The sequence below is a fragment of the Ictidomys tridecemlineatus genome (genome assembly GCF_052094955.1).
Source record: "Ictidomys tridecemlineatus isolate mIctTri1 chromosome 3 unlocalized genomic scaffold, mIctTri1.hap1 SUPER_3_unloc_1, whole genome shotgun sequence".
Lineage (NCBI taxonomy): Eukaryota > Metazoa > Chordata > Mammalia > Rodentia > Sciuridae > Ictidomys > Ictidomys tridecemlineatus.
The window spans coordinates 199,604-213,752 of NW_027520953.1; the positions used below are offsets into that span (position 1 = coordinate 199,604).

General features: G+C 39.6%; 1 protein-coding gene and 1 long non-coding RNA gene across 2 annotated transcripts in view; one reads left to right on the forward strand and one right to left on the reverse strand.

Annotated features, from left to right (window-relative positions):
* LOC144372235 (oxysterol-binding protein-related protein 11-like) overlaps positions 1–13,218 on the reverse strand; it is a 118,186-nt gene extending 104,968 nt beyond the window's left edge. The window contains 2 exon segments of the mRNA XM_078035602.1: positions 926–1,047; positions 13,048–13,218. Of these exon segments, the coding sequence (XP_077891728.1) occupies positions 926–1,047; positions 13,048–13,188 (263 nt within the window). The 5' untranslated portion in view covers positions 13,189–13,218.
* A 66-nt stretch (positions 13,219–13,284) lies between these two features.
* LOC144372249 (uncharacterized) overlaps positions 13,285–14,149 on the forward strand; it is a 41,551-nt gene continuing 40,686 nt past the window's right edge. The window contains exon 1 of the long non-coding RNA XR_013432297.1: positions 13,285–14,023. This is a non-coding gene — a long non-coding RNA (uncharacterized LOC144372249). The remainder of the gene's footprint in view (positions 14,024–14,149) is intronic.

Consider the following 14,149-nt stretch of genomic DNA (forward strand, 5'->3'; position numbering starts at 1 on the left):
AGACCCTGTCTCAAAAATAAAACTAAGCCAGGCGCAGGGCACATCTGTAATTCCAGCAGCTTGGGAGGCTGAGACAGAGGATCGCAAGTTGAAAGCCAGCCTCAGCAAAAAGTAGGGCACTAAGCAACCCAGTGAGACCCTGTCTGTAAATAAAATACAAAATCGGGCTGGGGATGTGGCTCAGTGAATGGTCAAGTACCTCTGAGTTCAATCCCTGGCACCCCCTCCCCCAAAGAAAGCTGGGGATATAACTCAATGGGAAATCATTCCTGGGTTCAATATCTTGCTAATAAATAAAGCCTATAACCAGCACACCTACAAGGCAGGTAGAAAATCTGCATAACAAAAAAATTTTAAAAAGGAGCCAAGTGTGGTGTACATCTGTGATCCCAGCAACTTGGGAGGCTTAGACAGGAGGATTGCAAGTCTAAGACCAGCCTTGGCAACTTAGTGAGACCCTAATAAGAGCTTAGCGAGACCCTATCTCAAAAAATAAAAATTTTTAAAAAAGGAGTAGGGGGTTGGGGATATGGCTCAGTGGTTAAGTGCCCCTGGGTTCAATCCCCAGTACCTCTCCCAATAATGGTCATTTAAAGCAGGATCTACTCAGTGCAAAATGCCAAAACATAGGTAGGACTTCAGTGGACCCCCCAAACTACCCCATTTATCCAATCATGGAATGATTATTCAATAATACCTATACTATGTGTACATCTCCTATACCATCAGGGCCTTAGGTTCAATCCTCAGCATAAAAAAAACAAAAACAAATCTTCCTATGAACAGGAACACACACAAAAACTTCAAAAGGAATTAAAAACCAGTGACTTTATCCTTACTCAATCTTATTCCACCAAACTTTAAACTAAAGCTACCAGAAAAAAAAGCTTTCTATCTAAACTTAAGTCTAATTCTCATCACCAACCTTGTTTCAATGAGGTAAGCAGTATATGTTTCTTGCATGTTCATGGCATTTCTTCCAGTTCGCTTTTCAGCCTCTGAAACACTGATTTCTATCTTCTTTAATCCAAAATTATTTTCTGTCATCTAGACAAAATGGAACAACAAAAAAACTTTAAGATGTTATTGAAAAGCCCACAGTTAATTTAATAAAACTCATCACTGGGGGCTGGGGATACAGCTCAGTTGGTCGAGTGCTCGCCTGGCATGTGCAAGGCCTTGGGTTCAATCCCCAGCACCACAAAACAAACAAACAAACAAAACAAAAACTCATTGGTATATATTTCTAGATAATTTGTTATATTCCTTAAGTTGTTAGAGATTGCTAAATGACAGCATCAAATGACAAGTACTTTTTATCAACATATTACATTAACTTTTTCAGAGGTATCTAAACGGGTAGCATACATTTATTAAAATTCAGACATTTCCTTTAAGTGGCCAAAAATAAGTCTATATACAAAAGTGTAAGAAAACATCTCAGGAGCTGGGGAGGTGGATCAAGCGGAAGCGCGCTCGCCTGGCATGCGTGCGGCCCGGGTTTGATCCTCAGCACCACATACAAACAAAGATGTTGTGTCCGCCGAAAACTAAAAAATAAATATTAATTCTCTCTCTCTCTCTCTCTTTTAAAAAAAAAAAGAAAAAAGAAAACATCTTAAAGACACATATACCGAAGATTCTAGGAAGATAGTAGAGCTGGAAGCACCAGGAATCTATCTTCCCATCTAGACAACATATACACTGGAAGACTGTGATATAAATATTTGGGAACTCTGGAGTCTGAAGATAGCTTACAACTTCCGGAGGAAGGCTTGGGTAACAAAGTATAGTTAATTAAGATCAATTTCAGGTCTGTGCACATTGGTAGTGACCCATTCCACACTCTAGCCCTGTGGAAGACAACTGTGCAGTGTTACCTAGAGTGGCTTGCATACAGCTTACAGGAGTCAAGGTGGGCAAAAACACATCATGTCCTCTACTGTTGGTTGCCTCTTCTAATTAGACAGGCACAAAAAGGTGGTGGCCACTGTTAGTGAACATTCTCATACTGTTACAGCCTCCCTCTGGCTTAAGTGACTTTTGTGGGGGACCCTTTATTTCTCCCCTCCATTTTTCTCTCTCTTAAAAGCTAAGTATTTGCTAAGAGCCACAGCCAAGTAATATGCTGCATGGCATTTTTGGTTGAAAGGTGAGGCCAGCAAGCCACTGAGATGATATGATTATGTTAAGATCTGCATTCATATGGATATTGGACTCCTGCTGTCCACCTCGGCCTGCTATGGGACTCCTGGAGAGTTCCCATTGGATGGGGAAGTGCGGTAGGAGGGAATTCTGGAGGAGGAACTTCCTGTTGGGGTCCAGGAGAATGCTGCCTGGGTCAGTAGGCAATCTTCCCGGGAGCATACGGGGCATTGGCAGCAGTTTCAAAAATAAAGTTTGTTCCTGCTTGAGTGGCTCATGATTTTGTGCCCAGCCAGACTGAGGCAAATATTAAAACACCAGGAGATTCAAAAATAACTGGATATGTGTGGAAAATTAGAAAGTGACCACAAATATGCAGGGAAAAGATCAGGCTCTGAAAAAAAACTATCAAGACTTTAAATTTACACATCAGACTGATCTTTGGCACACAGCCTATAAGGAAAAAAAAAACCTCAAAATAATAACAAGTAACAGCAAATTCTGTGGTAGGAGAATATGATTTCCAGAGATACCACATTTTTAGATTCAAAGGTCCTGTTTTCAACAACACAGAAAAAAAAATCACAAGGCATACAAAGAATCAGTAAAGTAAAGCTGGGAATGTAGCTCAGTTATAGAATGTTTGCCTAGGATGCAAAAGGCACTGGGTTCAATTCCCAGTACCACCAAAAAAAAAAAAAAAATTTGCAGTGGCACATGCCTGTAATCCCAGTGGCTTGGGAGGCTGAGGTAGGAGGATCACAAGTTCAAAGCCAGCCTCAGCAAAAGCAAGGTGCTAAGCAACTCAATGAGACCCTGAATCTCTAAATAATATAAGAAATAGGGCTGGGATGTGGCTCAGTGGTCGAATGCCCCTAAGTTCAATCGCAGTATACACCCCCCCCCCAAAAAAAAACACAACCCAAAGCATAAAAATTATAAAGTCACTAGGGATGTGACTCAATAACAGTACTGTCTTGCCAGAATTTGAATACCATCGCTGCTACACATTAGCTGTGTAACTCTGGACAAATTATCAAACCTCTCTGCCTCAGTTTCCTCATCTGTAAAATGGAAACAACAGCACCTAAAATGAACTGAATGTTATGTCCCTCAAAACTCCTATGCTGAAATCCTAACCCCCAAAATAATGGTATTAAGAAGTAAGGTCTTTGGAATTTTATTATGGCAGTACAAACAAGACAGTACCTAACTCAACAGTCACTGAGAACATTTAATGAGTCTATGTATGAAAAGAGTTTTGAAAGTTGCCTGGCATGTAGCTCCATATTACCAATTAGCCAACATTTGCTTAAGTTTTTCTAACTTTCTTTTTTTTTTTGGTACAGGGGCACTTGAACACAGAGCTACATCCCCAGTCCTTTTTCCTTTTGAGACAGGTTCTCACTAGGTTACTGAGGGTCTTGCTAAATTGCCAAGGTAGGTCTCAAACTTGCGATCCTCCTGCCAAAGCCTCCCAAGGCCCTGGGATTACAGGTATGTGTCATCATACCTGGTAAGTTTAAGTTTTTCTGATAATAAAAATAAATACAAGCTCAATATACAAAACCTGAAAATTGTAGTAAATATTTAAATAAATAGAGCTGGGTATGGTGGCACACATCTATAATCCCAGCTATTTGGAAGGCTGAGCAGATCACAAGTTTGAGGCCAGCCTAGGCAACTAAACAAGACCCGGTCTCAAATAAAAAATACAAAGGGCTGAGAATGTAGCTCATTGATAGTTCATCCCTGTTTAGTCCCTGGCACCATAAAAAAAAAGAAAAAAAAAAACCCAAAACAAAACTGAGTCACCTTCAAAAACATCGGAAAATCATCACTGAGCTAGAAAATAACTTTTAAAAAATTTCTTGAGCTGGGCATGGTGGCACCCACCTATAATCCCAGCAGCTTGGGAGGCTGAAGCAGGAGGATCACAAGTTCAAAGCCAGCCTCAGCAACTTAGCAAGGTCCTAAGCAACTAAATGAGATCTTATCTGAAAATGAAAGGAAAAACAGGAAAAAAAAAAAAAAAGAACTGTGGATGTGGATCAGTAATTAAACACCCTTGAATTCAACCCCTGGTAGAAAAAAATAATAATAAATTCAATAAAATAAAAATTTTCTGAGTATGATTTAATCATCTGCTGCTTAGCTTGCTTAACTGATATATTCTATAACTCTGCATGTGAGATTTCTGTTACCTAAAAGAAGAAAAGGGGGACTGGGGTTGTGGCTCATTGGTATTGCACTTGCCTCAAATGTGTAGGGCATTGGGTTTGATTCTCAGCACCATATATAAATAAAAAAAACATGAAGGTCCATCAACAACTGATATAAATAAAAATTTAAAAAAAAAAGGAAAGGTTTCTGGGGCTGGGGATATAACTCAGTTGGTAGAGTGTCCACCTTACATGCACAAGGCCCTGGATTCAATCCCAGCACCACCAAAAAAAAAAAAAAAAAAGAGGAAATGTTTCTTTTAGTTCACAGTTTTGGAAGTTCTAGTCCCTGTAGCAAGGCAGCACATCATGGATGAAAGTGCATAAAGGAACAAAACTGCATAATAGCAGCAAGGAAGCAAAGAGAAAGAAGAGGGCTAAGGTCTCAATATCCCCTTCAAGGGCATGTCCTTAATGACTCAACTTTATTTCACTAGGCCCCATCTCCACCAGCTGCCAATAGTGCCATAGGCTGGGGAACAAGCATTTAACACATAATCCCTAAAATGTTGGGTCCAAACTACAGCACTATGCCTATAAATTTTCTCCCCTCTTTTTGTATTATCCTCACCCTCAGAATACCTCAAACCTATTTATAGTTCTGGTCTACTCAGTTCTCTGAGTCAGTCAGAGAAGGTGCTAATTGTGCACTGGAATTTTTAAGTACTCTGCTCCATGAGCACTTGCAGGCTTAAAAAATTCAGTTACGAATTCTTCAGGCAATGGTTCTCCTCTGGCAAATTCCATAAGCCCCACCCTGCCTCTTAACTGTCAATTCAATGGAATCTTCCAGCCTGGAGGAGTATTCTCCTATTCCCTTGCTCTTTCCAATCCCTTCTGCTAGGGCTAATTACTACTTTCTTAGAGATTTGATTCCCCTCTCATTTTTTCCATTTTTCAAGTTATTTTAAGTAAAACTGACTATACTTTCAAAAATAAATGTACTCTTCCTCACAGGGAAATGTACAAGAGGAAATAACAGGAGATTTCTAATTAAACAATGGAAAAGAAAAGGATTTAAGACTCACACAAGGAAAAGAATACAGAAAAAGCCACAGCAGAGTTTCAAGAATGATGATTGCTGAGACAGAAGACCAAAAGTCTCATGACTCCTAGGCAGTGTTCCACCACCCTTTGGAACATGGTGATTGTCCAATCTGCAAAGTCAAAAATAAGGCTGATACAGCAAACTTCTGGCCACTGAACACTCAGATAGTTTTGTAAATAGATCAACACATCTTCTATAGCTTCTATTTCCTTCTCTAAATTGCAACTTAAGCATAATTACACTAAAAACCTTAAAACACAGTACTGGAACAACTTACAAGACTAATTTAAAGTTTCCTTCCTTCCTACCTTCCTTCCCTCTGTCCTTCCTTCCTTTTTAGAGAAACAAAATGGCTTAATGGAAAGAGCACTAATTTAATTCCAGTCAAGCTACTAACAAGCCTCTAACCTTGGCCAAACTACTCTCTGAGCTTTTGATTCCTCACTTTCCTACTGGGGGTAATTTTGAGAATTTAGTGAAAAGTAGAGCCCCACTCTACAGAACCCTCATAAATAAAAAATCCAACTTCCCTTTCTACTCAGCCCACAGTCCTATCAATAACAATAGCCCAAGGCTATAAAACTATTGAAATTTTGCTCAACTAGAGATAGATTAAATGGAATAGAGGATGAAAAAGAGGAAAGAGTTTAGATAATCCTTAAAGTTTCTAGTTTTTTGAAACGGGATTGAATAAATGAGTGTTTAAACAGATAATACAAAATTTCTGTCCAAATGTCTTACGGTTTGTTTTTTTATTCTTCCCTCTCCGTACTAGGGATTGAACACAGGGGCACTTTATCACTGAGCTACATCCCCAGTCTTTTTTTACTTTTTGAGACAGAATCTTGCTAAGTTGCTGGGGCTAGCCTCAAATTTATGATCCTCCGTCCTCAGACTCTGGAGTGGCTTAATGATATGTACCACTATGCCCATCTGGCTTGTACTTCTTCATGAATCACTAACTTAAAGAGCTATTTTAGGAACCTCCATAAGTTAGGGTCACCAATGGATAGCTTCTTGTTACATATATTTTCAAATATTTTTCAAAAATATCAGGAAATAATACATAAGTACAATGTCTTTTATAGGATAGCATCTCTGTACTTTCAAAAATAAACAGTTTTATTTAATTAATAAAAAAAATGGAGGGGCTAGGGCTGGGGATCAGTGTAGAGCACTCACCTAGCAAGTGTGAGGCACTGGGTTCGATTCTCATCACCACATAAAAATAAAATAATAAAATATAAAGATACTGTGCCCACCTATAACTAAAAAATAAATATAAAAAATGCATTATTAAAGTTTTTTATTTTGGGGGGGTGCCAGGGATTAAATTAAGGAGCACTCAACCACTAAGCCACACCCTCTGTCTTATTTTTTATATTTATTTATAGACAGAGTCTCACTGAGTTGTTCAACACTTCACTTTTTGTTATGGCTGGCTCATCCTTCTGTCTCAGCCTCTGGAGCTGCTGGGCCGTGTCACCACAGTGTCCAGCTAAGTTATTTATTTTTAGTGTATTAATTTTTATTGACACATACTATTTATACATATTTATGAGGTACCATGTGGTGTTTAGATTCAGATATACATTGGTTTATATCACTTTTTGTTCTCAGGGGATTGAACACAGGGGCACTTTATCACTGAGCTACATCCCCAGTCTTTTTTTACTTTTTGAGACAGAATCTTGCTAATAATCATCATTATCATCATCTGTCAGGAGTGAGTGAGTTGGGGTCCCCCTTCTCCCTTCTTGAGGACCTCCTCAGATCCCTTCTCTGGTGACATAATCACTTTTTTTTTTTTAATATTTTATTAGTTGTCAATGGACTTTATTTATTTATTTATATGTGGGTTTTGTTTTGTGATATGGGGGATTGAACCCAGGGATGCTACGCCACTGAGGTAGACCCTCAGCCCTTTGTGTTTTTTGAGACAGGTCTCAGTTACCCAGGCTGGTCTTGAACTTTAGATTTTCCCATCTCAGAATCCCAAAGAGTCGGAATTACAGGCTGTATGCCAATACACCTGTCTTATGTGTGTGTGTGTCTGCCAACTCATTCTCTACCACTGAGCTACATCCTCAGTCCTACGATTGAGGAAGAGAGAAGAAATAGAATAGGTAGAAAGGAAATTAACAGGGAAAGGAAAAGAAACTAACTATAAATCTACAAAGTTCCACAAACATCCTCAACTTTCCTCAAGTCTGTTTTCTACCAGGCCTAAATTCTTAAAAAGCCCTTGAATTTTAGATTTTTGTGAGTACACATGATTAATGTCAACTACATTGTTGGTATTTTAAAAAGTTACTACTACCATGAACTTCCTTTCTTTAGATTAAATGAAGCCTAGGAAAAATACTGTTAGAGACTTGTCATCAGAGTATTTCCAAACATTAATAGATAATTGACTGGATGACAACAATCTGGAGATCCTGAAAGAACCAGACCACCATGGCCCACCTGTGCTCTATGATTAAGAGATCTGAGCTCACAAGGATAATGTCACACATACACATGAACTTCCCATGTTCACTATTTAGGGAGAGTCCAGGACCCCAAATGTGCATCTCACTCTAAATTACCTATACTCTTTCTCCCTTTGCTTGCATTCCTAAGTAATTTCTTTGCTTTCTTAAACAAATCTTCATTTTTTTTTTTTTCTTTAAAAGTTTGTGCCTCCTTTGGGACCAGGATTGTAGCTCCGCATTACGGAACTTGCCTAACACATGTGAGGCACTGGGTTCAATCCTCAGCACCACATAAAAATAAATAAAGAAAATAAAGTTATTTAAAAAAAAGTTTGTGCCTCTTTTTTAAAATTTTTATTTATTTATTTTTGCATTACACTTCTTAATACAACATTATATCATAATTTATCATATCTCTGATTATATATAAGGTATGTTGACACCAAATTCACATCTTCATAGTTTGTGTCTCGTTTGATGCAATCTGAAATTCCTTTCTATAGTATAAGTCAAGAATCTGAAAGGGGCCAGGAGAAGAAGGGTACACCCGTTATCCCAGCCACTCAGAGGCTAAAGCAGGCAGATTGTGAGTTCAAAACCAGTCTCAGCAACTTAGCAAAGCCCTAAGCAACTCAGTGAGATTCTGTCTCTAAATAAAATACAAAAAAGGCTGGCAATGTGGCTCAATAGTTAAGTGCCCCTGAGTTCAATCCCTGGTACCAAAATCATCATTATCATCATCTGTCAGGAGTGAGTGAGTTGGGGTCCCCCTTCTCCCTTCTTGAGGACCTTCTCAGATCCCTTCTCTGGTGACATAATCACTTCTTTTTTTTTTTTTAATATTTTCTTAGTTGTCAATGGACTTTATTTATTTATTTATATGTGGTGTTGAGAATCTAACACAGTGCCTTATACATGCTAGGCAAGTGCTCTACCACTGACCCACTGTCCCACAGCCCCAGCCCAATAATCACTTCTTAGTTAACCCAGATAGTTTTTATGTTCTATACTATGATTTTATGTTAAATATTGACAACTTCTTATAAAATGATTAATAAAAATTTGTCATAATCAAAATTTAAGTGTCCATGATACTGCAAGAGACATAGGGCTAAATGAGGGGGTTTGATCCCCAGCATCATAAAAATAGAGGCAGAGACAGAAAGAGAGAAATAACCACAAGATTTAAAAACTATTTTATGGTTTTTTTCATATTTAAATGAGATCCTGACTACCCCACAAATAATTCTAAAATTATTATTTTATCTCAGGAGAAGATATAATGTAAACTTAATATTAAAACTCAATATAATAAGAAGGGTTGGGGATGTAGCCAAGTGGTAAAGAACCTGCCTAGAATGCTCAAGGCCCTTGGTTCAATTCCCAGTCAGTGGTAAAGAGTCAGGCACTACTAACGGGAGTATAAATTGTACAAGCACTTTGGAAAACAATCTGGTACTACCTGCTAGGGTTGAGCATCTTACCCTACAATCATCAATCCTGCAGTTCCACTCCTAAATTTATACTAGACTTTTGGATATAATACAATAAACGATATATAGGAGGAAGTTCATGGTAGTAGTAACTTTTTAAAATATCAAAAATTTCATTATTCCAATGTCCATAAGAAGAGATAAATTAACTGTGGAACACCTATAAAATGGCATACTACAGAGCCACAAACATAAACAAAGTAAGCCATATTTTAGAGGAATCCTCAAAGAAAGGATGCCATTGAAAAAAATGTTCTGTTTATGTAAAATTTAAAATCTGATAAAACTAAACAATCCACTGTTTAGAGAAAAATATGGTAACATTATAAGGAAAGCAAAAGAATTATTAATACAAGATTCAGAATACTGGTTACCTCTATGATGGTAATCCAGGAGAACATGTGGGGACTTCAAAAGAATTGTTTTGTGAAAGCTGATTTGCATTACTAATATACTTCACAATAAAAATGATTGAACAAAAATAGAAAAATTAAGTCACAGGTGAGAACCTGCACAAAAATTATTTAAAAACTACTACTAATTATTTAAGCATTACAAATACACACACTTTTCTCATATTTAAATGAGATCCTGACTACTCCACAAATAATTCTAAAATTATTATTTTATCTTAGGAGAAGATAAAATGTAAACTTAATATTAAAACTCAATTGGGCTGGGGATGTGGCTCAAGCGGTAGCGCGCTCGCCTGGCATGCGTGCAGCCCGGGTTCGACCCTCAGCACCACATACAAACAAAGATGTTGTGTCCGCCGAAAACTGAAAAATAAATACTGAAATTCTCTCTCTCCCTCTCCCTCCCTCCCTCCCCCCCCTCTCTCAAACAAAATAAAACAAAACAAAACAAAACAAAACTCAATAAGAAGGGTTGGGGATGTAGTTCATGGTAGAGAGCCTGCCTAGAATGCTCAAGGCCCTTGGTTCAATCCCCAGTACCATATACACAAAAACATTAAGAACAAAACAAACAAAAACCAATTCAACCATAATAAAACAACGTAATTAAAACGAAAGGCACACTTCATTCTGGGTTTCATCACCAAAAACTAAAAGGATAAACAATCTTAATAGACATCTCACCAAATAAGTCATACAGATGGCAAATAAGCATTTGAAAAGATGCTGGACATCATCTGTCCTGAGAAATGCAAATTAAAACAAAGAAGTAAGGGGCTGGGGTTATGGCTCAGTGGTAGAGTGCTCACCTGGTGCATGCAAGTTCCTGGGTTTGATTCTCAGCACCACATAAAATAAATAAATAAAAATAAAGGCATTGTGTACAACTAAAAGAAATAAATATTTAAAAAAACAAAGAGGTACTACTATGTACACATTAAAATGTTCTAAATCTAGAACACAGACAATATCAAATGCTAGCAAGGATGTGTAGCAAGAAGAACTCTCATTAATTGATGGTGGGAGAACAAATTGGTACAGGCACTTTGGAAGGCAGTTTGTAATTTTTTTCTTATAAAAAAATTCTTATCTTTTTGTTCAGTCCTCAGCAGGATGGCCTTCTGAGGACTGAACCCAGAGACATTTTACCACTGAGTTACATTCCCAACCTTTTTTATATTTTATTTTTTTAAACTGTTTTTGTTTTATATATATGTACATATTTTTTAAACTTGTTCATGGACCTTTATTTTATTTATTTATATGCAATGCTGAGACTCAAACCATGTGCCTCACACATGCTAGACAAGTGCTCTACCACTGAGCTACAATCCCAGCCATTATGTTTCATTTGGAGACAGGGTCTCACTAAGTTGCTGAGTTGGTCTCAACTTAGGATCCTCCTGCCTCAACCTCCCAAGTAGCTGGGACTAGAGGCATGAGCACCTGGCTACATTCTTACCTATGATCCAGCAATGGTACACCTAGGTATTTATTTACCCAACAGAGTTGAAAATGCCACACCAAAACCTGCACATGTTCGTACTCATAGTAGCTTTATTCATAAATGCCCAAACTTGGAAGATCCCAGGATATCCTTCAATAAACAGACGGATAAACTGTGGTATATCTGAACAACAAAATATTATTTGGAGCTAAAAAGAAATGAGCTATCAAACAATGAAAAGACATGAAGGAAACTTAAAAGCAAACTATTGTATGAAAGAAGCCAGTCTTTCATACTAGTGTACTACTTTCATACTACTCAGAGAGACTACGTACTGTATGATTACAAAGACAGGGCATTCTGGAAAAGGCAAAAATTATAGAAACAGTAAAAAAAATGAATAAATAAATAGTTGTCACCAAACAGGAATAGGGTGGGGAGAAAGGAAAGACCAGGTAGGATAGAAAAACTGTTCACGACAGTGAAAATAGTTTGTATGATACTATAATGGTGGATACATGTCATCATGACATTTTTTGAAACCCATAGAATGCTCAGCATGAACAGTGAACCCTGTTGAAAACATGGACTGGGTGATGATGATCAATGTTAACGTGTACCCTCTGATGGAAGGTGTTCACAATGCACCAGGCTATATGTGAGGACAGGGAGTACTGGGAAATCTCTGCATCTCCCTCTCCACTTTGTTGTGAACCTAAAACTATTCTTTAAAAAATTAATTTTTATAACTTAAAAGTACACTGAAAAAAAGTCTTCATGCTACTATGGCTTGTTATTTTCTTAAGCAGGCAAAATCTTCAACTCCTGTACTTAAGACTCTAATTACCTGATCTCTAAACTTGAAGTTAAGAGTCTTCCTAGTTACATTTAGCAAACAACTTTTGACTTTTCCTTAGCCATTAATCTTAAGAACAGGCAGTTTCATATTAGCACTAACACCTGTTGCGGTGAGGGGGTGCGAAGAAACAAAATGACTGGATGAGACGTGCACACTGAAGGAGACCGGGCAGGAAGGTCTAACATGAAGCACTGTACTGAATTGCTAAAGTCCTTCTATTTAAAGTGGTCTACAAACCTTGCATTACAAGTATAGACACTTTGGAATGAAATCACTTACAAATATAAGATGTTACATTTTCACACAAGTGAAAATCACTAATTACCCAAAGGGATTCAGATAAGTCTCCAATAGAAAATGACACCTTACCCCAAGTAAAGAAATTAGAGCCGAACAAGTACAAAAAATATTTCATCTGCACCTTACCTAGAACCTTGCACTTTCTTCAGTTTGCACCCAGCCAACCCCTCTTTATTGCTCCGACTTGCTGCTCACCCTAGTTTGGCGTTCCCTTCCTTCTCGAATACCGCTGTCCATCGCTCACAGTGCCCCCATTAAATAGCCATCTTCCCAGCAAAACCCTTGTTAGATATTTATATATATGTACATATTTTTTGTAATTTTCAGGTGTAGCGACCACTGAAAGCTGCCGCTCCTCCAGCCTCGCCGGCATGACTGGTCACCGCACCCACAGCCCCACAGCCCGCGCCTCCGAAGCCCTCCCGTCGGTCGCCGTGCTCTTGACGTTCGCTCCCCACCTACAGCCCCTGCTTTCCACGAAGAGCCTCCCCCTCAACACACCCAGTGCTGCACCTGCGGCCTCTGCTGCCCAGCCGTTCCCCGCGATCCCGGGGCCTCCCAGGCCGAGCCCACCCGCACAGCCCAGCCTAGCCCACTAGGCCCGGACACAGGCCTCCAGGCCTCCGCCGCCGCTTCTCCTCACCGTGTCAGCTTCGGAGCCTTCTTCCCGGGCCCTTTCGGCTTCCTCACCGGCCACAGCCTCCAGCCCAGGGTCGGGACGACCCAGCGGCTCCAGGGTCGCAGGCTTGAGCTGCCTCTCGGGGTCCGGCGGTGCCTGCTCCATAGCTGATGTTCAGAGCGGCGAGCCCAGTGCCACTGCGCCTGCGCCGCCGACCCGCCCGCAGCCGACCCGCCCCTCCGCTCATCTCCTGCGGCTGAGACCGGCTGGGGAAGGCGGGGCTGCGGCTGCGGCTGTGGCTGTGGCTGTGGCTGGGGCGTCGGGGGAGGCGGAAAGGCTGGCCTCGGGAGGACCTGGTCAGCTACTAACTCTGGTTCCTGAAAACTGGAGAAACTGGTAGAGCGAGAGAAGGAGGGAAAGGGCGAACACAAGGAGTAGGTATGAGGACCATTTAGATTGATGATCATCTAGAAAATGTGAAACTCAGAAGAAATTGGAGACCCCAGCCGGACCCACTAGGCCTCTGCTTTGCCTGCCATTATTGGTTCTCTTTTCTCTCGCCGAGATCCGGACGGCATAAATTATTAGCTCTCGACAGGTTGAGTAATCGGTTCAGCAAAAGGCAACACTTGCAGTGTTGTGAAGAAAGTGAGGCTTTGGGCTGAAACAGGATTTCAGTTCCCTTGTTGTTTAAGGCTTAAACACAAAAGTATTAGAGATCTCTGATAATTTTGGACACATGTCTCTTGTTTGAGTCCCTGATCTTGCTTCTCGGACAAGCATTCACTGTGGTAACCTGTGGAGATGTTCACGAGCTGTAGCTGACAGTGGTACTTTGAGATACTTTCTGTACAAGGTCTGGTCTCCATTTTTCAAGGCCAGGAACTGATCTTCCTGACCAGTGAGTTCAAGTTGTGACACACAATTTTTTTCTTCTGGAATGCTCCCCTGTCTCTTGGATGGTGACAAATTTCCATGCATCCCTAAAACATGTCAGTTTGTGAGTAAACCTATTATGATCTTTCTCTTGTTATTTTTCACTTTTTATTTATATTTCCATCTCCCCCAGCTAGACTTTGGCCTCTTTTTTTTTTTTTTTTTGGTGGTGCTGGGGATTAAACCCAGG